We start from the raw sequence: 21,257 nt of genomic DNA, 5'->3' as shown, positions 1-21,257 counted from the left end.
TTCTCTCTGTAAATCTGCTTTCCAATAATTTTTTTATAATTATAATTTAATGCATCTTACAAAAGATTACCTATAACCTAGCACTGATATCACTTTTTTTTAAAGACAGTTTTATAAAAAATATTTATTTTTATTGGAAAGGCAGAGTCACAGAGAGATGATACCAAGAGAAAAATCTTCAATCTACTAGTTCACTCCACAAGTGTCCACAATTGCTGGGGCTGAGCTGATCCAAAGCCAGGAACCAGTAAATTCTTCCAGGTCTTATATACGTGCAGGGGCCCAAGGACTTGAGCAATTTTCTTCTGTTTTCCCAGTCCATAAGCAGAGAGCTGGATGGAAAGTGGAGCAGGCAGGATATGAACTGGCACCCACATGGATGCTGGCACTGCAGGCAGAAGATTAGCCTGTAGAGCCACTGCACTGGTCCTGAGATTAAGTTTTTATGTACACAGAAAAATATGGAATAATATAAATGGCATAATATAAATTACATCTAAGTAATAAGTTTGAAAGCTTTCAATAAACATATATAAGAAATCTAAGAATAAGAAACTAATATGTTTTTAAAAGGATTTGTTTATTTTTATTTAGAAGGTATATTTACAAGGAGAGAAGGAAGGAGATAGAGCCTGTAAGTGCTCGTTCATTCCCCAGATGGCTGCAGTGGTATGAGCTGGGTCTGTCTGAGGCCAGGAACCTCGAGTTTGGAGCCCAGTGACTGTTCTGGATCTTTCACATGGGTACACGGGTCCAAGGACTAGATCATCCCACATCTTTCTCAGACACATAGCAGGGAGCTAGATCTGAAGTGGAGCAGGTAGGACTCCAACCACAGCCATATGGGTTTCTAGCACTACAAGTGGAGGTTTAACCTACATGCTATGGCACTAGTCTGCTCTGGAAACCATTATTTTAATTTCAGCAAACCTTTCTTAATATAATTCATAAAAGGTCTATTTTGTGCAATTGTTGGTCAACTATTAATGATAATACTAACAGAATCTTACGGGCCAGCATTGTGGCACGGCAAGTTCATCCATGATTTGCGAACGCTACATTCCGTGCGGGTGCTCATCTGAGTTCCAGCTGCCCCACTTCCTATCCAGCTCCTTGTGAATATGCATGGAAAGACAGCAGAGGATGGTCCAAATGCCTGGGCCCCTGCCTTCCATATGGGAGACTCAAATGAAGTTTCTGGCTACGATTAGTCCAGCCCTGTCTGTTGTGGCCTTCTGGGGGTTGAAGCAGTAATGGAAGATCTCTCCCTCTATAAATTTTAAAATATATACATATATATATATATGTATATATTATTGGAAGCTGACTGAAGATATATTTGCTTTTTAATACTTATTTATTTTTATTGGAAAGGCAGATCAGATTTATGGGAAGAAGACACAGATTTTCCATCTGCTGGCTCACTCACCAGATGGCCACAATGGCCAGAGCTGGGCCAATATCAAGCCAGGAGGCATGACCTTCTTCCAAGTCTCCCTCATGGATGCAGGGTCCCAAGGCTTTGGGTTGTCCTCTTCTGCTTTTCCAGGCTCAAGCAGGGAGCTGAAAGGGAAGTGAGCAATAGGGACATGAACTGGCACCCATATGGGATCCTGGTGCTTGCTTGCAAGTCAAGGATTTAGCCATTGAGCCATCATGCAGGACCACCCCCCTTTTTTTTTTTTTTTTTTTTTTTTTTGGTTTCTCTTGACACTTGTACATCCTGTAGTCTGCAGTCTAGGATTCCTTGCCTTCCTTTGTAAAACTCTTGAAGCTGCAATGACAATTTGCTTCCTGGGGCTGGTATTATGGCATAGTGAGTTAAGCTGCTGCTTGAGATGCTGGCATCCCCTATTGGAGTATAAGCTGGAGTTGCAGCTACTTTGCTTCTGATTCATTATTCCTGTCAATGTGCCTAGGAAGGCAGCAGGACATACACCCAGCACTTGTGCCGTTGCCACTTACGTGAGAGACCCTGACGGCATTCCTGGCTCCTGGCCTCAGCCTTGCCCAGTCTTTGCTGTTGGAAGCATTTACAGAGTTAATCAGTGGATAGAAGTTCTCTGTTACTTCTGCCTTTCAAATAAACAAATCTGTAAAATGAGTATTTTCTTTGTAGGTCTCCTTGAGGCAATTAAGTCTGTTTGAAACACTTGAGGCAATTAGGTCTGTTAGCGTGTCAGGCCTTCAACTGTCTTGCAGCGTTTCTGAATCCGTTGTACCTACTACAGCCTCTTGCTTTTGCTAAGTATCCTGCATTAACATTTGAAAGAGCAAAACAAGGGAGAACTAAAGTTTCATGTAGATAGTAAAACATGCCTTGAATTTATTATCCCTGAACACATGAACTATCCTTCACAGCCTGTACAACAGTCCCACATATTTACTTGCCACCACATGTCTGTGGGGCACGGTATCACCAGTGCATTTGTCTTGGAGGCCACTTGTTCAAGTGCCATAGCCTGATGGCTTTGTCGTCTGACCTTTGGTCCTGACATTTCTTTTTGTAGTCTGCAGCTTTCAGAGGAGTAATTGAGAGCCAGTGTGAGGGAGCAGGCTAAGATAGCTCCACCTAGGGCATCAGGTTAAGGTTCAGCTGCTCTGCTTCTGATCCAGCTCCTGCTAACAGGAAAGCAGCAGAGGAAGAGCAAAGTGTTTGGGTCCCTGCCACCCATGCTGGCGACCTGGCTGGGGTTCCAGGCTTCTGGCTTCAGCTTGGCCTGGTCTTGGCTGTTGCGGGAATCTGGGGAATGAATCAGGGTATGGAAAACCCCTATCCCACTCTTTTCAAATAAATAAATCCTTAGGGGAAGAAAAAAAAAAAAAAAAAAAAAGAAAACCACCACAGGGCATAGGAAGGTACAGGCTTGAACTAAGGTAGGGTTCAGAACCAGCAAACAGGCCCTGCATGGTAGCCTAGTGGCTAAAGTCCTCATCGTGTATGTGCTGGGATTCCCATATGGGCACCAGTTGGTGTCTTGGCGGCCCTGCTTCCCAACCAGCTCCCTGCTTGTGGCCTGGGAAAGCAGTTGAGGACTGCTCGAGGCTTTGGGATCCTGCACCCACATGGGAGACCCAGAAGAGGCTCCAGGCTCCTGGCTCCTGGCTCCTGATTGGCTCAGCTCCAGCCATTCACTTGGGGAGGGAATCATTGGATAGAAGATCTTCCTCTCTGTATATCTGACTTCCCAATAAAAACAAATATATATATTTTTAAAAGAACCAGCAAACTGCGGATTCCCCAGGATGACAGGCATTGTCAATTCAACCTCTTTACTCCACGAGTCAAAACTCTTCAGTACTTTCAAGTTGTGTGTGCCCCCTTGCCTGTAACCTGTACTTTTTTTATGGCTTGTTTTTCCTGAAAAGGCAGATTTATAGAGGAGAGACGGAAAGATCTTCCCTTCGTTCATCCCTGAAGTGGCCACAAAGGCCAGCGCTGAGCCGATCCGAAGCCAGGAGCCAGGAGTTTCTTCTGGGTCTCCCACGTGCGTGCCGGGTCCCAAGGATTTGGACCGTCCTCAACTGCTTTCCCAGGCCACAAGCAGAAAGCTGGATGGGAAGTGGAGCAGCTGGGATACGAACCGGTGACGTCGTGGGATCCCGGGGCACGTACGAGGCGAACACCTTAGCCTCTGGGCTACCGCGCTGCGCCCATCTCTACTTTCTGCTGAAAAAGGTATTTATTTATTACTGGAAAGGCAAATTTTGTAGCGGAAGACCTTCTATGCGCTGCGCCCACTGCTTTCCCAGGCAGGCAGAGGACCCGCGTGTGAAAGCGACTGCGCCGGCCCCTGACCGGAACTTCCTCCCTCCGCCTGGCTCGGCGTCAGTCTCTCAGCCACTCGGACGCTCCCATTGGCTCGTCCTCTTTTCAGTCTCGTCTGTTTCCGCCCGACGCCCCGCCTCCAGCAAGCGACGTTCTCTTTTTCTTTTTCCCGAGCTTCCGGCTCTGAGAACTCCGCAGCCGGGCAGTCGAGCTCCAGGAAGTGGCCACTCTTTCCTCCCGTCCGTTGCCTTGTGGGATCGCGGCGGGCTTCTCTTGCTCGGCCACGGTTTCCGGGTCCTCTCTCCACCCCCGCGTCCGTCGTGGAGTACGGGCAGCTGAGAGGGTCTCGGGGCAGCATGGCGGCGCATCTGAAAAAGCGAGTGTATGAGGAGTTCACGAAAGTGGTTCAGGTAAGCTCTTGCCGGAAAGCTGGCAGCGCCGTCCGAGCGCGGGGAGGGCTGTCCGGACCCTTGGGCGCCGTGTGGACAGGCGGAAGCAGCACCCTTAGGGGGCGTGTTGTTTGCAGCCGCTTTTGTTGTTAGCGTGGGAACTGACAGGTGTCTCAGAGGAAACAAGTTGTACTTTACAGGTTGCAAAGCTATCGTGTGGTCTCCTTTTTTTTTTTTTTTTTAATTTTATTTTAAATTCATTAATTACATTGTATTATGTGACACAGTTTCATAGGTACTGGGATTCTCCCCACCCCTCCCCAAACCCTCCCACCATGGTGGATTCCTCCACCTTGTTGCATAACCACAGTTCAAGTTCAGTTGTGGTCTCCTTTAACAGCCTCACCAACTTGCTGGATAGGGTTACTGGGGAATCCTTGGTGAACAGTGACGGGTGCTACCTCCGGTTCCCCCGGGAGGAAAGTTGGGGTACTGGCTGCACGAAACGGACTGGAAGAGAGGTCTGAAGAGTTCATTTGGGCAACAGCCGCGGGCTCCATTTCTCAGGCACAGGGGAGATGGCAGGACCTTCGTCCCTTGGCGTTGTTGAAGGCCCCCAGTACTCGGTGATGCCTCACGTGTCCCCCACACGGGCGTCGGTGGGGGAGTGGCTGGTGCCCAGGGATCCTGTGGCCTGCTGCAACGCGCATACAGACCACCTTCCGTCACTTAGGGGCGTGAAACAGGAGTTTGTATTTTCAAACAAGCTCCGGATTCCTGCGGGTGGATCCGCAGCGTGCTTAGAGCCTTAGTCTTGAAGAATGCAGGGATTCAGACCATCCAACAAGAAATTGGCCCTTCAGTGGCCCATCTGTTCACTAAGAGGTTGTCGGTGTAAACGGGTGCTCAGCATCGGTGTGTGATAGGCACGATAAAAGCATTGGATCACTCTTTTAGGTGTGATTTTTCTGTGGTCATGCTTGTAGGCATGATGTTCGGTATTTCTTTCTGCACTAAGATAAACTCATATAATTCCACTTGTGCACCATGTGAAGTGCCCTCCGTGGCGTGGTGTGGAGAGGTACTTGCAGTGCCATCAGCTCTTTTTGCCAGCCCCTCCTTGTCGGTTGTGATCAGACCTTCTTCCTTCCCAGCTATGTCACCTGTCATTTCCTTTCTGTTTGTGCCACTTAGAGGAGTGACACCACAGTGTGATGAATTGAGGTCTTAGTGCGTCTGTTCTTTTTTCCTGTGCTGTGATAATGATGAGGAAGACAGAACTGACATTTGATGCCTAGGATGTATGTACAATAAAGACAGGATAATCTAGACTTCCCAAATGTTCTTATGATACAGTGACACCGAAGAGAAGATCTCCTACCAAAAAAAGGCCTCTACTCTCATGGCTATAGAATATGAACTTCTGTGATTCCAGAGTGTTTGTTCGTTTAATTATGTCATACTATGATCCTATCTGGAATAAACTTAATCTCTTCCCTTAGTAGAATGGATTTGTAAGGCAGTAACTGCTCTGTACTCTAACATTATGTGTTAGTTTTCAGGGAAGATTTTAGATTGCAACATTTAGATTGTTACATACTTGCCCACCATTGGCTGGCTGAAATCCATGAATGACAGAGTACCTTGCACACCAGCTTTCTGCCATTCATTGTGTGTAATAGTGCGTGGTTCTAGTTATGTGCCATCCTTGTCAGATTTGAGAAAATGGTCAATTTTCTGTGTTTTATAGTTCAGGTGGGGAATCCTTGGTTGAGAAAGACTGGTGGTTGCTAGCATTGTTCCTATATTGTGAAGCCAAGAGCCAGGTACTGCGTGTAGGCCTCCCACATACCTGGCAGGGACCAAGTAATTTGAATTTTCAAGGCACACTAGCTGGGAGCTGGATCAGAAATGTAGCAACCAAGTTTCAAACTGACACCCGTATGGGATCTTTGTTTCACAGGGAGCAGCTTCCCCTGCTATCCCACATATCTGGTCCTGGTCTTTATTTTCCAATACAGAATGAAATGGATTATTATGTGATCTCTTAACCCTAAAGCTGCCCCAGTCCCCAGAGAAAGAAATGGGCTCAGAGAAATTCAATAACTGTCTAAAGTTGTAGGAGTCAGGGAAAGACGAACTTATGACTCATGGCCTGCGTTCAGTTCAGTGCTCTTTATTCAGTCTGTAATACTGCTTTTTCTGAAAGCTAGCTTTATTAACTAAGGGGAAATTATTTTCATCGAAGGAGGTAAAATTAAATTTGCAGGCTCTGTGTTTTTACTTGGTTTTCATGTTCTGTCTTCTGTATCTCTTTACAGCAGCAACAGGAGGAAATCGCTGCTAAGAAACTCCGACTGACGAAACCAAGTAAATCTGCAGCCCTCCACATTGATCTGTGTAAAGCCACCTCCCCAGCAGATGCGCTGCAGTACCTACTGCAGTTTGCCAGGAAGCCTGTTGAGGCAGAAAGTGTGGAGGGAGTAGTCAGGATTCTCTTGGAGCATTATTATAAGGTAAGAAGATCTTGAGGCCCTGCTGGAAGTATATATATGAATATGTCGTGTCCATACAGTGGGTTAATATTGAAAATAACATGCTACTGAATGGCTAATGTGTAGCTGAAGAAATAAAAAACAAAATTAAAAACCTTCTTGAACAAAATGGTGCTACTGTATGATCTATGAGTCATTGAAGAATTTAATCAGAAGAAAGTGTTTTGAAGAGGTGAAACTAAAAAAAAAACCACACCAAAATCCATGAGGTATAGTTTCTGCTGATCTTTGTTGGTGAAATGTGTCTCCTGTAGGCAACAAATAGATGGGTTTTGTTATTTTTATCCAATCTACTGATCTATGAAATTTGACTGATGAGTTGAAGGCATTTACATTCAGGGTTAATATGAATGGGTGATATTTTGGTCCAATCATCTTAGCAGTGGGTTGTTAGACTCATTGTTAGACATAGACTCAGAGCTTCTATCTCAAATGCCCATGGTAGCTGCTGCTTGAAGCTAAAGCCAGAAGTCATCAGTCCAACCTGGGTCCTCCATGTAAGTGGCTAGGCCCCAGCCCCTTCAGCTCTTACCCCTCCAGGTTCTGCACAGGCAGAGAACTGGAGTCAGGAGCTGAAGGTAGGTGTTGAATCCAGAACTCTGATGTCTTGGCTTATCTTGCCGTACCGCCTGGGCTCCTAACCTCTGTGTGAATTGTTAGCCCTGTTTGTTTTGGTTTTTTTTTTTCAAGGGTAAAGGAAAAGAGAAATGATCTTCCATCCACTGATTCACCCTCCTAATGTCTGCAATGGCTGGGGCTGATGCAGGTTGAAGCCAGGAGCCCAAGCACTTACAGCCATCCTCTGCTGCCTTCCCAGACGCAGTAGCAGATAGCTGGATCAGAAGCAGAGCAGCTGGGACTTGAATCAGTGCTTTGATGTCAGCGTTACAGGCTGCAGTTTATTTAGCTCGCTGAACTACATTGTCAGCCCTCTCCTTCTGGTCTTTTATTAGAGCAGTTCTTATTATTTTGGTGATACTGATCGAATGAAGAAACTGGGTCTATTATTGACAAAACATTTCGTTTGCTAGTTTTGTTACATCACTGGAGTTTGGCATTCTATTTTGCCTGTATTTACTATGAACTGGAAGTTAGATCTAAAGGCTTTGTTAGATCCAGCGTAAGCATAGTGTTGAGGATTTTGATAATTTTATGGAAGGCTATTTCTATTTCATATCCACCTGTCAGGATGCGTGTTACGTCTTAAAATTTTTTTTTTTCTTGATGATTTGCTTTATTTATTTGAAAGGCTTAGTTACAACAGGGGTAGAAAGAAATCTTCCATCAGTCAGTTTGCTCTCCAAAAGGCTTTAATATCCAGGGTTGGGGCCCGGTATTTAGCCTAGTGGCTAAAGTCCTCGCTTTGCACGCTCTGGTATCCCATATGTGCGCCAGTTCGTATCTGGCTGCTCCACTTTCCTTCTTGCTCCCCCTGCTTGTGGCCTGGGAAAGCAGTCAAGGACGGCCCAAAGCCTTGGCACCCTGCACCTGTGTGGGAGACCCAGAGGAAGCTCTTCACTGCTGGCTTCAGATTGGCTCACGTCCAGCTGTTGCAGCCAGTTGGGGAGTGAACCAGTGGAAGGAAGATCTTTCTCTCTGTATCTTCTTTTCTCTGTATGTCTGCCTTTCCAATAAAAATAAATAAGTCTTTAAAAACAAGCAAATAAACAGACAAACATCCAGCGATAGGCCAAGCAGAAGCTAGGGATCTGCAACTCTATCTTGTTGTCCTATGTGAGTGTTAGGGACCCAAGTAGTTACGCCATCATCTGCTGCTTTCTTGGGTGCATTAGCAGGGAGCCTGACTGGAAGCAGAGTAGTTGGACTCGAAGCAGCACTGCAATGTGGGATGCTAGCTTTTTCAGTGTTGCTTAACTTGCTGTGTTACAATGTTGGTGTGTTTTGAAAAAATTTTGTGAGCCTCTTTTTAGGTTGTTTATGTTCATCTACTTATAAAGAGAATGAAAGAGCAAAAGAGTGAGAGAGAGAGAGATCTACTAGTTCATTGTCCAAATGCCCTTTACAGTAAGACTGGGCATGGCAAAAACCGGGAACATAAAACTCCATCCAGGTCTCCTAGTTGGATGGCAGGGGCCCAAACTCTTGACCATCATCTACTGTTTCCCAGAATGCATTAGTAGGAAGTTATGTCAGAAGTGAAGTAGCTGGGTGGGACACAAAGATTAGTTACTCCTCACTGGGGTATTGAAGATTTCTCTGCACACCCCTCCTAAAACTGTTTACCTAAACTGTTGACATATGTCTTGTTAAAGTTATAGAGTTAGACTACCCGAAAAACAGCCAGGTGCAGCAAAATCATGCTTCAACGCTATAAACTGCTAAATACTAAAATTAAAATAGACACGAGACAGCTGAATGGTAATCTATAGCCATTTTAAGGTGTATAGAACACGGTTGTATATAAACTAATAATTGAAATGTCAATGTAGAAGTCACAGGATGTGGTTCAGAACTTGCATTCTTTTTTTTTTTTTTTCTCTTTTAACATACTGGTTACTCAATACCATTTCAACTAATTCCATAATGTTATAAATTGTTACTGATGTAATGTCGGGGCTTTTAATTGATCGGGATGATACTCTGCCGGCTCTACCTTTAGACCAGAGATGGTCTCCCCAAGTAACCGTTGAACTTATCTGGACAATAAGATGCTGGACTTTATGCTTGGTAGATGCTTGCAATGAAAGAATCTCAACTGAACTTGAACTGTGGTAATACAACAAGGTGGAGGAATCCACCATGGGTGGGTGCTTGGGGGAGGAATCCCAGTGCCTACAAAACTGTGTCACATAATGCAATGTAATCAATAATAGTAAAAAAAAAAAAAGTGGAGTAGCAGGGCTGGCACTGTAGTGTAATGCATAAAATGACCACCTATGGTGCTGGCATCCTGTATTGTCACTGGTTCAAGTTTTGCCTGCTTCTGTTATGATCTAACTCTCTGTTAATGAGCCTGGTAAAGGGTAGAGCATGGCCCAGGTATTTGGAAACCTGCACCCACGTGAGAGACCCAGATATTAACATGTCTTTCTATCATATCATTCAAGATCATATCTTTTAACATATGAGAAATTTTCTAGGCAGAAAGAAAAAACAAAATGAAGAGACTGAGGAATGAAGATGCTTAAAGATTTTTTTTAACTTTTTTCAAGATTTATTTTATTTTATTTTTATTGGAAAGTCAAATATACAGAGAGGAGAGACAGAGAGGAAAATCTTCCATCCACTGATTCACTCCCCAAGCAGCCACAACTGCTGAAGCTGTGCTGATCTGAAGACAGGAGGCTGGAGCCTCTTCTGGGTCTCCCATGCAGATGCAGGGTTCCAAGGCATTGGACCATGCTCTGCTGCTTTCCCAGGTCATAGGTAGGTAGCTGGACAGGAAGTGGAGCAGCCGGGATTAGAACCAGTGCCCATAGGGATCTTGGCGCTTGAAGGTGGAGGATTAGCCACTTGAGCTGACCTCAGGAAGATGTGACAGAAAAAATGGCTGATCAGAACCCAGGATATCCCATCTGTAGTCAACTGCCCAGGTTGCCTTGTACGTATACAACTGTTATACTCCTGGGGGGAAAAGCAGCCAGTTGTGGACAGGTATTCTGGCCACAGGGAAAAGACCTGCAAGCATAAGTTACAGGGAGAGGTGAGATAGAGAGCTCTTCTATGCGTTGCTTTACTCACCAAATGGCTGCAACTGTTGGAGCTGAGCTGGTCTAATGCCAGGAGTCAGGAACTTCTTCTGGGTCTCCCATGTGGTTGTAGGGGCCCAAGTTCTTGGCCGTCTTCTGCTGCTTTCACAGGAGATTAATGGGGAGGTGGATTGAAAGTGGAGCATCTAGGATTCAAACTGGTGTCTAAGTGAGATGCTGATGCTACAAGTAGAGGCTTAACGTGCTTTGCAATGACACCAAACCCTCTGGTACTTCTTTTTTTTTTTTTTTTTTAAGATTTATTTATTTTTATTGGAAAGGCAGATATACAAAGAGGAGGAGAGACAGAGAGGAAGCTCTTCCATCTGATGGTTCATTCCCCAAGCGGCTGCAATGGCTGGAGCTGAGTCAATCCGAAGCCAGGAGCCAGGAGCTTCCTCCAGGTCTCCCACGTGGGTGCAGGGTCCCAAGGCTTTGGGTTGTACTCGACTGCATTTCCAGGCCACAGGCAGGGAGCTGGATGGGAAGTGGGGCCGCCAGGATTAGAACTGGCACCCATTTGAGATCCCGGGGCATTCAAGGTGAGAACTTTAACTGCTATGCTATCGCGTCAACCCCCTCTGGTACTTCTAATAGCCTGTATACTTTGTTATGTTACTGATCTTTTCCCTGTGGTAGAAGAAAAAGCTTCTTTTTTTTTTTTCTAAAGATTTATTTATTTTATTACAAAGTCAGATATACAGAGAGGAGGAGAGACAGAGAGGAAGATCTTCCATCCGATGATTCACTCCCCAAGTGAGCTGCAACGACTGGTGCATGCCGATCCGAAGCCGGGAACCAGGAACCTCTTCCGGGTCTCCCGTGCGGGTGCAGTGTCCCAATGCATTGGGCCGTCCTCAACTGCTTTCCCAGGCCACAAGCAGGGAGCTGGATGGGAAATGGAGCTGCCGGGATTAGAACCAGTGTCCATATGGGATCCCGGGGCGTTCAAGGCGAGGACTTTAGCTGCTAGGCCACGCCGCCGGGCCCAAACAAAAGCTTCTTTCAAGCAAAAAGTTTTTATTATTTTTTGTTAAATGTTTGCTTGTTTATTTTTATTTGAAAGGCAGATTTGCAGAGAGAAGGAAAGATGGAAAAAGGCTTCCCATCTGCTGGTTCACTCCTTATATGGCCTCAGTGTCTGGTCTGAGCTGATCCATAGCTGGGAATCAGGAGCTTCTTCTGACTCTGCCAAGTGGTTGCAGGGACCCAAGGCTTGAGTCATCCTCTGCTGCTTTCCTAGAGAAAGTAGCAGGGAGCTGCGTGGGAAGTGGAGCAGCCATGCTTAGCAGGGGCCCAAGCACTTGATCCAGCCTCTGCTGCCTTCCCAGGTGCTTCTCAGGGAGCTGGATTGGAAGTGGAGCCTGAACAGTAACTGGTGCTCATATAGTTTTCTGTGTGTGTATGTGTTTCACAGTAATTCTGCTTAATAGGTGTTAGGTTATATTCCTTTGTAGTTTTCAAAAACAGTTTAACAAATTAATTGAGCGCTGAGCGACGCAGACAAAGTTCCCTTCCCACTGCTTTTCTCCGTAGTGTCCATGGCAGCCAGGGTTAGGTCTGGGCTGAGCTAGGAACTTAGTGCAGGTTCCCCACTTGCAAACAGGCACTCGGCCACATGAACTGTCACCTGCTCCTGCCCAGCGTGTGCATCAGCAGGAAGCCTGAGTCAGAGGGGTGGAAACCCAGGGACTCTGCCAGGCACTAGCATTCCACACTGCATCTTAACTGCTAGTGTAAGGGCACATCTTTTTTTTAATTTGTACTTTTTTTAAAAAGATTTATTTATTTTGATTGGATAGGCAGATTTACAGAGAGAACGAGAGAAAGATCCTCTGTCTGTTGGTTCACTTTCTAAGTAGGCACAATAGCTGGTGCTGAGCTGATCTGAAGCCAGGAACTAGGAGCTTTTTCCAGGTCTCCCATTGGTGCAGGGTCCCCAGGGTCTGGCCATCCTTTACTGCTTTCCCGAGTCACAAGTAGGTTACTGTATGGGCTTTGGAGCAGCTGGGATATGAACAGGTGCCTGTGTGGGATCCCAGATGTGCAAGGTGAGGATTTAGGCACCAGGCCATCATGCCAGGCCCGATTTGTATCTTTCCAATGATAAATGATGTGGAACCTCATCTAATGTTTATTTTCTCATTTCTGTTCATGTCTTTGCCTGGATTTTTGTTCAGTTTTCATAGTTACCAGTATATTGTGAGATTCTCAGATCAAGATTCAACTTTATCATTAAAGAAGAAGAGAAAGAACAGGGTACACCCTAAGTTAATGGAAAGAAGGAGATAATAAATATTCTAGCCATGCTCTCTGTGTGATGTTCACGTCCTGGCTGTGTTCATGATCCCAGCTTGCCGTTGGCATATGATCTGGGAAGGAGCAGGTGATATACCTTGAAGTTGAATCCTTGCTACTCATGTGGATTACTTATAATGAATTCCCAACTCCTTGTTTTTACCTGGCCCAGTCTAGGTAGGCCAGTGGATGGAAGACCTCTGCCTTTCAAACTAAGTTAGTGATAGAACAGGTATTTGACCTGGTGATTAAGCTACTGATTAAGATGCCACAATCCCATATTGAAGTACTTGGATTTGATGCCTGCCCCCGCTGCTTACTGTGGTCAGTGACAGTGGCTCATGTAATTGGGTTCTTGCCACACCTGTGGGAGACCTAGATTAGATCTTGGCTCCTGGCATCAACCTGACCCAGCATCACTTGTTTCAGACATTTGGGAAGTAAACCAGTGAATGGGAATTTTCTGTTTCTTTTTCTTGCTCTGTGACTGGCTGTCTTTCTGACTCTCAAACAGGAAAGAAAAAAATAAGTTAATGATGTCAGGAAAGCATTAAAATGTTCCCATTCATGGACCTGGTGTGATGGGCTAGTGGCTAAATTTTCACCTTGTAACCTCACGCTGATCTCATATGGGTTTTGGTTCATGTCCCAGCTGCTTCACTCCCATCCAGCTTCCTACTTAAGCCTGGGAGAGCAGTAGAGAATGGGCCAGGGCCTTTGGACCCCACACTGGCGTGGGAGGTGCAGAAGAATTTCTTGGCTCCTGATTTTGGATCAGCTCAGCTCCAGTCCTTGTGGCCACTTGGGGAGTGAACTTGCTGATAGATCTTTCTGTCTCCTCCTCTCTGTAAATCTGCCTTTCTCGTAAAAATAAATAAATCTAAAGAACAAGTTCCCATTTATGTTGTATTTGGTCTAGCATTCTGGGATGTTAGTTTCCTGTTTGTTTCTGTTTGTTGGCCAAGAGTGTAGCTTTGGGACTGGTGATGTGGTACAGCATGTAAAACTGCTGTCTTTGGTGCCAGCAGTCCCATATGGGCATCAATTGGAGTCTCAACCATTCCATTTATCATCCAGTTAATATGCTTCAGAAAGCATCAGAGGATGTTGCTTGTGCTTGGGCTCCTGCACGCATGTGGGAGGTCTGGAAGAATCTCCTGGCTTCTGGCTTCTGCTTGGGCCAGCTCTGTCCATTGTATCAATTGGGGAGTGAACCAGCAAATTGAAGATTCTTCCTCTATTTCTTTCTCTTTTTCTTTATTGGTGAGTCTGCCTTTCAAATAAGTAAGTAAATATTTTGTTTAAAAAAAAAAGGTGTACTGCTGCAAGATGATAATAGCTTCTTTGGTTTCAGGAAAATGATGCATCTGTGAGATTGAAAATTGCTTCTTTATTGGGTTTGCTATCCAAGACTACAGGATTTTCACCCGACTGCATTATGGATGATGCCATTAACATACTACAGAATGAAAGTAAGTTGCAATTTATAAGCTACTTAATTCTTTTTATGTAGAATGTAGATCACATTTTGCTATATGTGTTGTTATTGAAGACGAATTTGAGGCTGACTTAATAAAACCATATACATACATTTATGTTACAGTTTTAATAACAGTTTTTTATCTTTTTTGGAAAGGCGAATTTATGATTTTCACCTACTTGAAACAGAATGACAGAAAGACAAGTAGACATAAACAAAGAGAAAGAGGTTTTCCATTTGCTGGTTTAATTCCCAGATACCCAGAGCCACCTGCTGCTGCCTCCCAAGGTCTGCATTAGCAGAAAGCTGGAGTTGGGAACTAGAGCTGTGTATGGAAGTTAGGTGCTCTGATGCAGTATGTGGCAGTACCTTAACTAGCATCTTAGCTCTTGGGCCAAATGCATAACCCCAGTAATCTCCCCAGCCCCTTTTTTATTTGAAATGCAGAGTAACAGAGGGAGAAGAAGAAAAGAGTGCTTGATCTTCCTCAAGTGACTCACTCCTTAAATGGCCACAGCATTGGACCAGGCTGAAGCCAGGAGACTGGAACCCCATCTAGGTCTCCCAAATGGGTGGCAGGAATCTGTACTTGGTCTGTCCTTCATTGCCTTTGCTGCTCCTTCCAGCACATTAGCAGGAATCCAGTGTCAAGTGACTGGGACTTGAATGGGCACATTGACATGGGGTGTCTGTGTTACAAGTAGTGGCTTAACCTGTTGTAACAGTCCCAGATTTTTCTCTTAATAGCTGTCCATTATTGACCTCTACCAAATATCATATATTTAAGGTAATTTACATAATATATAAATAGATATTATTGTCTCTTGTTTTAAAAAATGTTTTATTTTTGTTTGAAATCCAGATAGGCAGGGAGATACAAGGAGACTGAGAAAGATCTATCTGCTGGTTTGTCCCCTAAATGCCTTTGATAGCCTGTGCTGGGTCAGTCTAAAGCCAGAACCCCAGCACTCAGTCCTGGTCTTCCATGTGAGTGGGAGGGAACCAAGGACTTGAGCAGTTGTGTGCTGCGTCCCAGGGTATGCTGCACTAGTAAGAAGCTGGATTGGCATTGATGTGTACAAGGGCCAAGTGGGGATGCAGGACGGATTGGACCAGTCTGCTACACACAACAGTGTGTGCAGGAACTGGGACTGGGGGCAGGCCTGACGGGGACTGCTGGGGGTCACTCTGACTGGGCTGCAGTTCCTGCTGGTGTGCATGAGGGCCAAGTGTGTGGTGGGCACAGATGAGCTGGGCTATAGCATCCATTGGTTTGTGTATGAAATGGGGCCGGAGACAGAACTGACCAGGCAGCTGCAACCATGAATGTGTGTGTAGGCTGATGTGAGTAATGTACTGATCTGAACCCTGTACTGGTTGGCACATATGAGTTGGTCTGGGGTCACCTCTGGTGAAGTTTCTTTGGGGACACCCCACTGGACCACTGGACTTGGATCTCCAAACATCGGGAAAATCATAGGATCTATGGTCTGACCATGGAGTGTTTGTGTCAGAACTGCGTCTCCTCAGTTGCTAAAACCTGTGCAGTTGATAGCGTGTTCAGATTCACATGGGAGACATGACAACCAGTTCATTGAGGCCTTCAGAGGTCATGTAGTATCATGGAGGACAAAACAAATTAGACAGCTCTACCACCCAAGCTTTGACGGTAAGTATCTGGGCAAGTGGAGACACTATGGTGAATGATGTCAGCTAATGGACTTTGGAAGGATTTCCTCAATTTTTGAACAATGAAATCAACAGCATCTCATAACTATCAAAATCACTTGAGTAGTGCCCTCAGAACATGTTCCACATTGGGGGCCCTAAAATGACATTGGATGGCCGAACCCCTATCCCCAGGTACTGATGTGGTTGGGCAGCTGGGAGCAACTCTCTACCCTGCTCTCCCGACTTTCCCCAAAAACGGGAAGAAAAAAGGAGATTGGAAACAGTTGTCTCATCTACTTTCTCTCATTCCTTGACCTTCCCTACCCTAATCAGTGGTCCACATGGGCATGTATTCTTCTGAACTAGGTAAACATTATGAAAAATAAATAAATTTATTATTAGGAGAAAAAAAAAGAATTGAGTTGGAAATAGAGCTGTTAGCCTTGAACGAGACACTCTGAAAGTGAATGTGGGTATGATATTGCACCAGTGCACCTCCTCAGTGGGAAACAGAAGCTCAGAAAATCTTGCCGTTTTGCTTAAGGTTACATAGTATGGTGCTTTGTACAGTGTCCACTGTTTGCCTGATCCTGTGAGCGATCACAGTTGAGAGCCTGTGAAAGTAGTATCTCTCAGATTTCATATACATTGTATTGTTTCTGTTTCAGTTCCTTGATGGTGTATGCTAAAATATATTTAATGAATCTTTTTTAAGATTTATTTTTTAATCTTTTTAGAAGACAATTCTTTTTTTCTTTTAAGATTTATTTTTTATGTTTTTATTGGAAAGTCAAATATACAGAGAGGAGGAGAGACAGAGAGGAAGATCTTCCATCCGGTGATTCACTCCCCAAGCGGCCACAATGGCCAGAGTTGTGCCGATCTGAAGCCAAGAGCCTGGAGCCTTTTCTGGGTCTTTTATACAGGTGCAGGGCATCAAGGCTTTGGGTCATCCTCTGCTTTCCCAGGCCACAAGCAGGGAGCTGGATGGGAAGTGTGGCCACCGGGATTACAACTGGTGCCCATATGAGATCCCGGCGTGTGCAAGACGAGGACTTTAGCCGCTAGGCTACCACACTGGGCCCTAAAGATTTAGTTTATTTATTTGAAAGAGAGAGGGAGAAATACAGAGAGGAATCTTGTATCTTTCGGTTAACTCCCCGAATAGCTGCAACAGCCAGAGCTGAGTCAGTCCAAAGCTGACCAGTCCAAAGTCCATATCTTAAACATGTGGACCACTGGCTGAAGTTGACAAAAAAATTGTTTTAGGAATTACTTTATAGTAAAGCTTTACTTTTATTTGAACCTTTCTATCTTTGCCTCTTTCTTTTTGTTTCTTTATTTGAGAGGTAGAGAAGATGAGAGATGCCTAGGGTCTTGAAGTTTGGATCCAGGAATTGTATTACCTTTCTATCTTGTACATTTAAGAAATTCTTTTATTTATTTATCTGACTTATTTTAGAGCTGTAGAGACAGAGAAAGAGGCAGAGTGCTCCCACCTGCTGATTCGCTCCCCAGATGCCTTCAACATCTGGGGTAAGCTGGATCAAGCCTTGAGCTGGAAGCTCAATCCAGGTTTTCATGTGGGTAACCATCACCTGCTGCCCCCCAAGAAGCCAGAACCCACTGTAGAGCTAGGACTCTCCTCCAGGTGCTCTGATAGGGCAGGTGAACATCTCACCTGGATATCTCTCAATGCCTATCTCAACTTACATTTTATATGGTTACAATGAACATATGATTTTATGGTTTTCTGTGCTCAGTATCTAGTTTTTCCCTGTCATTCTATGTCCTTATAAAATTTATGGTATTGATTTTACATCAAATACCAAGAGAAAGTAGTGTGTTTCTTTTTTTTTCAAGATTTTAATTTATTTTTATTGCAACGTCAGATATATAGAAGGAGGAGAGACAGAGAGAAATATCTTCCGTCCAATGATTCGCTCCCCAAGGCACCACAATGGCCGGTGCTGCGCCAATCCGAAGCCAGGAGCCAGGAACCTCTTCTGGGTCTCCCACATGGGTGCAGGGTCCCAAGGCTTTGGGCCATCATCGACTACTTTCCCAGGCCACAAGTAGGGAGCTGGATGGGAAGTGGAGCGGCTGGGATTAGAACCGGCGCTCATATGGGATCCCGGGGCGTTCAAGGCGAGGACTTTAGCCGCTAGGCCACCGCTACCGTGTTTCTAAATCTGTTCTGGGACCAGTGTTGTGGTGCCCCTGCTTAAGCAACCACCTGCAGTGCTGTCATATTGTATTAGAGTGCTGCATTTGCGCAGTTCAAGTATCATATGCTCTGTTTGCATTCTCTTCTCTCTCACTGTGTTTCCCTCTGTCTGTTACTCTGCCTTTCAAATAAAACAAAAATTTTTAAAGCAGCTAAATAATTACATTTCCTTAGAGCAGAACAATGCTTTTTTAGTGAACCCATGTAAAATTCTATGGTAATTAGGAGATAGTATATTAAAGATTAGTAGGTACTGGGCCCGGTGCAGTGGCCTAGCAGCTAAAGTCCTTGAACACCCCGGGATCCCATATGGGCGCTGGTTCTAATCCCAGCAGCTCCACTTCCCATCCAGCTCTCTGCTTGTGGCCTGGGAAAGCAGTTGAGGACGGCCCAAAGCTTTGGGACCCTGCACCCGCATGGGAGACCCGGAAGAGGTTCCAGGTTCCCGGCATCGGATCAGCACAGCACTGGCCCGTTGCGGCTCACTTGGGGAGCGAATCATCAGATGGAAGATCTTCCTCTCTGTCTCTCCTCTCTGTGTATCTGACTTTGTAATAAAAATAAATAAAATCTTAAGAAAAAAGATTAGTAGATACTGAGGAACGAGGTTAAAGATGGACTTGTTATGAGCAATAACCTTTTTTTTCTTTTTCAAACTTGAAAGGCAGGGTGACACAAGGAGAGACCTAAACAGAAAAATCTATTCACTCCGCTCTGGCTCTTGTGGGCATTTCAGGAGTGAACCAGCAGATGGAAAGAATCTGTTGCTTTGCCATCTAAATTTTAAAAATAAATAAATAAAAGAAGAAGAAGAGGAAAGTTCAGATAGGGAAGGGGCCAGCACTGTGGTGCAGTGAGTTAATCTGAAGCTGGTATCCTCTATCAAGGTGCTGATTTAAATCAAGTCAGCTGTTCTGCTGCTGATCCAGCTCCCTGCCTATATACCTGGGAAGGTCGTGTGGACTGGAATACACACACACAGAGAATGAGAGAGAAAATCGCTTCCATTTGCTCTTTCACTCCTCAAATAGCTGAAACAGGAGTGAATAGCTCTGTTGCAGCCAGAGCCTGGAACTTCATCTAGGTCTCCTGCATGTGTGTCGGCGGCCTGAGGATTTGACCCATTGTTTGATGCATTCTCAGGTACGTCGGCAAGATCAGAAGCAGAGAAACTGAGACTCATATGGGTTAAAACTGGCATTCATATGGGTTGCTAGTGTCACAAGGGTTTGCTTAGCTTGCTGCCTCCCATGCCACTGCGGGAGCACCTAGTGTTTATATAGGGTGATGCCCAATACTGTAGAAGAATCATGTTTCTAGAAGCAATCTGTATAGGGATTTAGCTTTTAGTTGAAGTGATGAAGGATGAAACAGTGGAATTCAGCTGATAAAAATTTACATTCCTTACTCAAATAAATTGGCTTTTACAGTGATCTCTTGGAAATGCTACAACTCGACTTTTCATCTTCCTTTCTAGAGTCTCATCAAGTTCTAGCTCAACTGCTGGACACTCTGCTTGCAATTGGCATGAAACTGCCAGAGAATCAAGCTGTCCAGATGCGATTGGTTGATGTGGCCTGCAAGGTAAGAATTTAATTGAAGTCTATTTTCCAGTTTTATATTGTTTGGAAAGATAGATCAGGTTGTAAAGTCTGCTGACATCTAGCCTTAAACTTAATTAAGGTTAACTATTGTAACAGCTGCATTTTTTTCTTTCTTTTTTTTGTCTTTTGGTTATGAGTTAGAAATAAAGTAACTAGTTGTAAAATCAACTTCCTTGTCTTCTTACAAGAAATGAAAATAAATACGATAGATCGCTGTTGTACATGTGTGTACTGGTCCTAGTAATGTGCTTACTATGGTTTGTATTCAGTTATAACTTTTTCACAATTCCTTAATTAATTGATACAGGTGGAATTGGAGGTCTGAGGAGTATAACTTGTTTAGATCTTCACAGCTCGGAGGTTGCTGAACCAGGTTTTTTTTTTATAAAGATTTATTCATTTTATTACAGCCAGATATACACAGAGGAGGAGAGACAGAGAGGAAGATCTTCCGTCCAATGATTCACTCCCCAAGTGAGCTGCAACGGGCCGATGCGTGCCGATCCGAAGCCAGGAACCTGGAACCTCTTCCGGGTCTCCCACGTGGGTGCAGTGTCCCAGTGCATTGGGCCGTCCTCGACTGCTTTCCCAGGCCGCAAGCAGAGAGCTGGATGGGAAGTGGAGCTGCTGGGATTAGAACCAGCGCCCATATGGGATCCCGGGGTGTTCAAGGACTTTAGCCGCTAGGCCACGGCTGCCGGGCCCTGAACCAGGTTTTAAACTCTGGTTCCTCTGAATCCAAAACACATATTCTTTTTATTTATTTATTTATTTATTTGGTTAAAGATTTATTTATTTTTATTGTGAAGTCAGATATACAGAGAGGAGAGACAGAGAGGAAGATCTTCCATCCGATGATTCACTCTCCAAGTGACCCCAACGGCCGGTGCTGTGCCGATCCGAAGCCGAGAACCTGGAACCTCTTCCAGGTCTCCCACATGGGTACAGGGTCCCAAGGCTTTGGGACGTCCCTGACTACTTTCCTAGGCCACAAGCAGGGGGCTTGTGGAACTGCCGGGATGGGAAGTGGAACTGCCGGGATTAGAACCAGCGCCCATATGGGATCCCGGCGCATTCAGGGTGAGGACTTTAGCTGCTAGGCCACGCTGCCGGGCCCAACACATATTCTTTTTAATTGTATGTCTTGTTGCTTTTGTAAACAGAGCTAGGCACAAGTCACTCCTGGTAGGGTTTTTTTTTTTTTTATTGGAAAGGCGGATATATATAGAGGAGGAGAGACATAGAGGAAGATCTTCCATCCGATGATTCGCTCCCCAAGTGAGCTGCAACGACCGGTGCTGTGCCGATCTGAAGCCAGGAACCTGGAACCTCCTCCAGGTCTCCCACATGGGTGCAGGAACCCAAGGCCTTGGGCCGTCCTCAACTGCCCTCCCAGGCCACAAGCAGAGAGCTGGATGGGAAGTGGAGCTGCCAGGATTAGAACTGGCGCCCATATGGGATCCTGGGGTGCGTTCAAGACAAGGACTTTAGCTAGCTGCTAGGCCACTGCGCTGGGCCCATTCGTTCTTTTTAGTAACAAAAATTTTACACTAG

General features: G+C 45.1%; 1 protein-coding gene across 1 annotated transcript in view; it reads left to right on the top strand.

Annotated features, from left to right (window-relative positions):
• Positions 1-3,951: 3,951 nt before the first annotated feature.
• The window catches only part of INTS4 (integrator complex subunit 4), a 96,012-nt gene continuing 78,706 nt past the window's right edge, over positions 3,952-21,257 (top strand). Inside the window, exons 1-4 of the mRNA XM_004589854.4 lie at positions 3,952-4,179; positions 6,480-6,674; positions 14,076-14,193; positions 19,577-19,683. Coding sequence (XP_004589911.2) covers positions 4,126-4,179; positions 6,480-6,674; positions 14,076-14,193; positions 19,577-19,683 — 474 coding nt within the window. The 5' untranslated portion in view covers positions 3,952-4,125. The remainder of the gene's footprint in view (positions 4,180-6,479; positions 6,675-14,075; positions 14,194-19,576; positions 19,684-21,257) is intronic.

The sequence above is a fragment of the Ochotona princeps genome, chromosome 4 (genome assembly GCF_030435755.1).
Source record: "Ochotona princeps isolate mOchPri1 chromosome 4, mOchPri1.hap1, whole genome shotgun sequence".
NCBI classification, from domain to species: domain Eukaryota; kingdom Metazoa; phylum Chordata; class Mammalia; order Lagomorpha; family Ochotonidae; genus Ochotona; species Ochotona princeps.
Note: the sequence above shows the minus strand (reverse complement) of the source record. Positions and strands in the feature narration are given on the sequence as shown.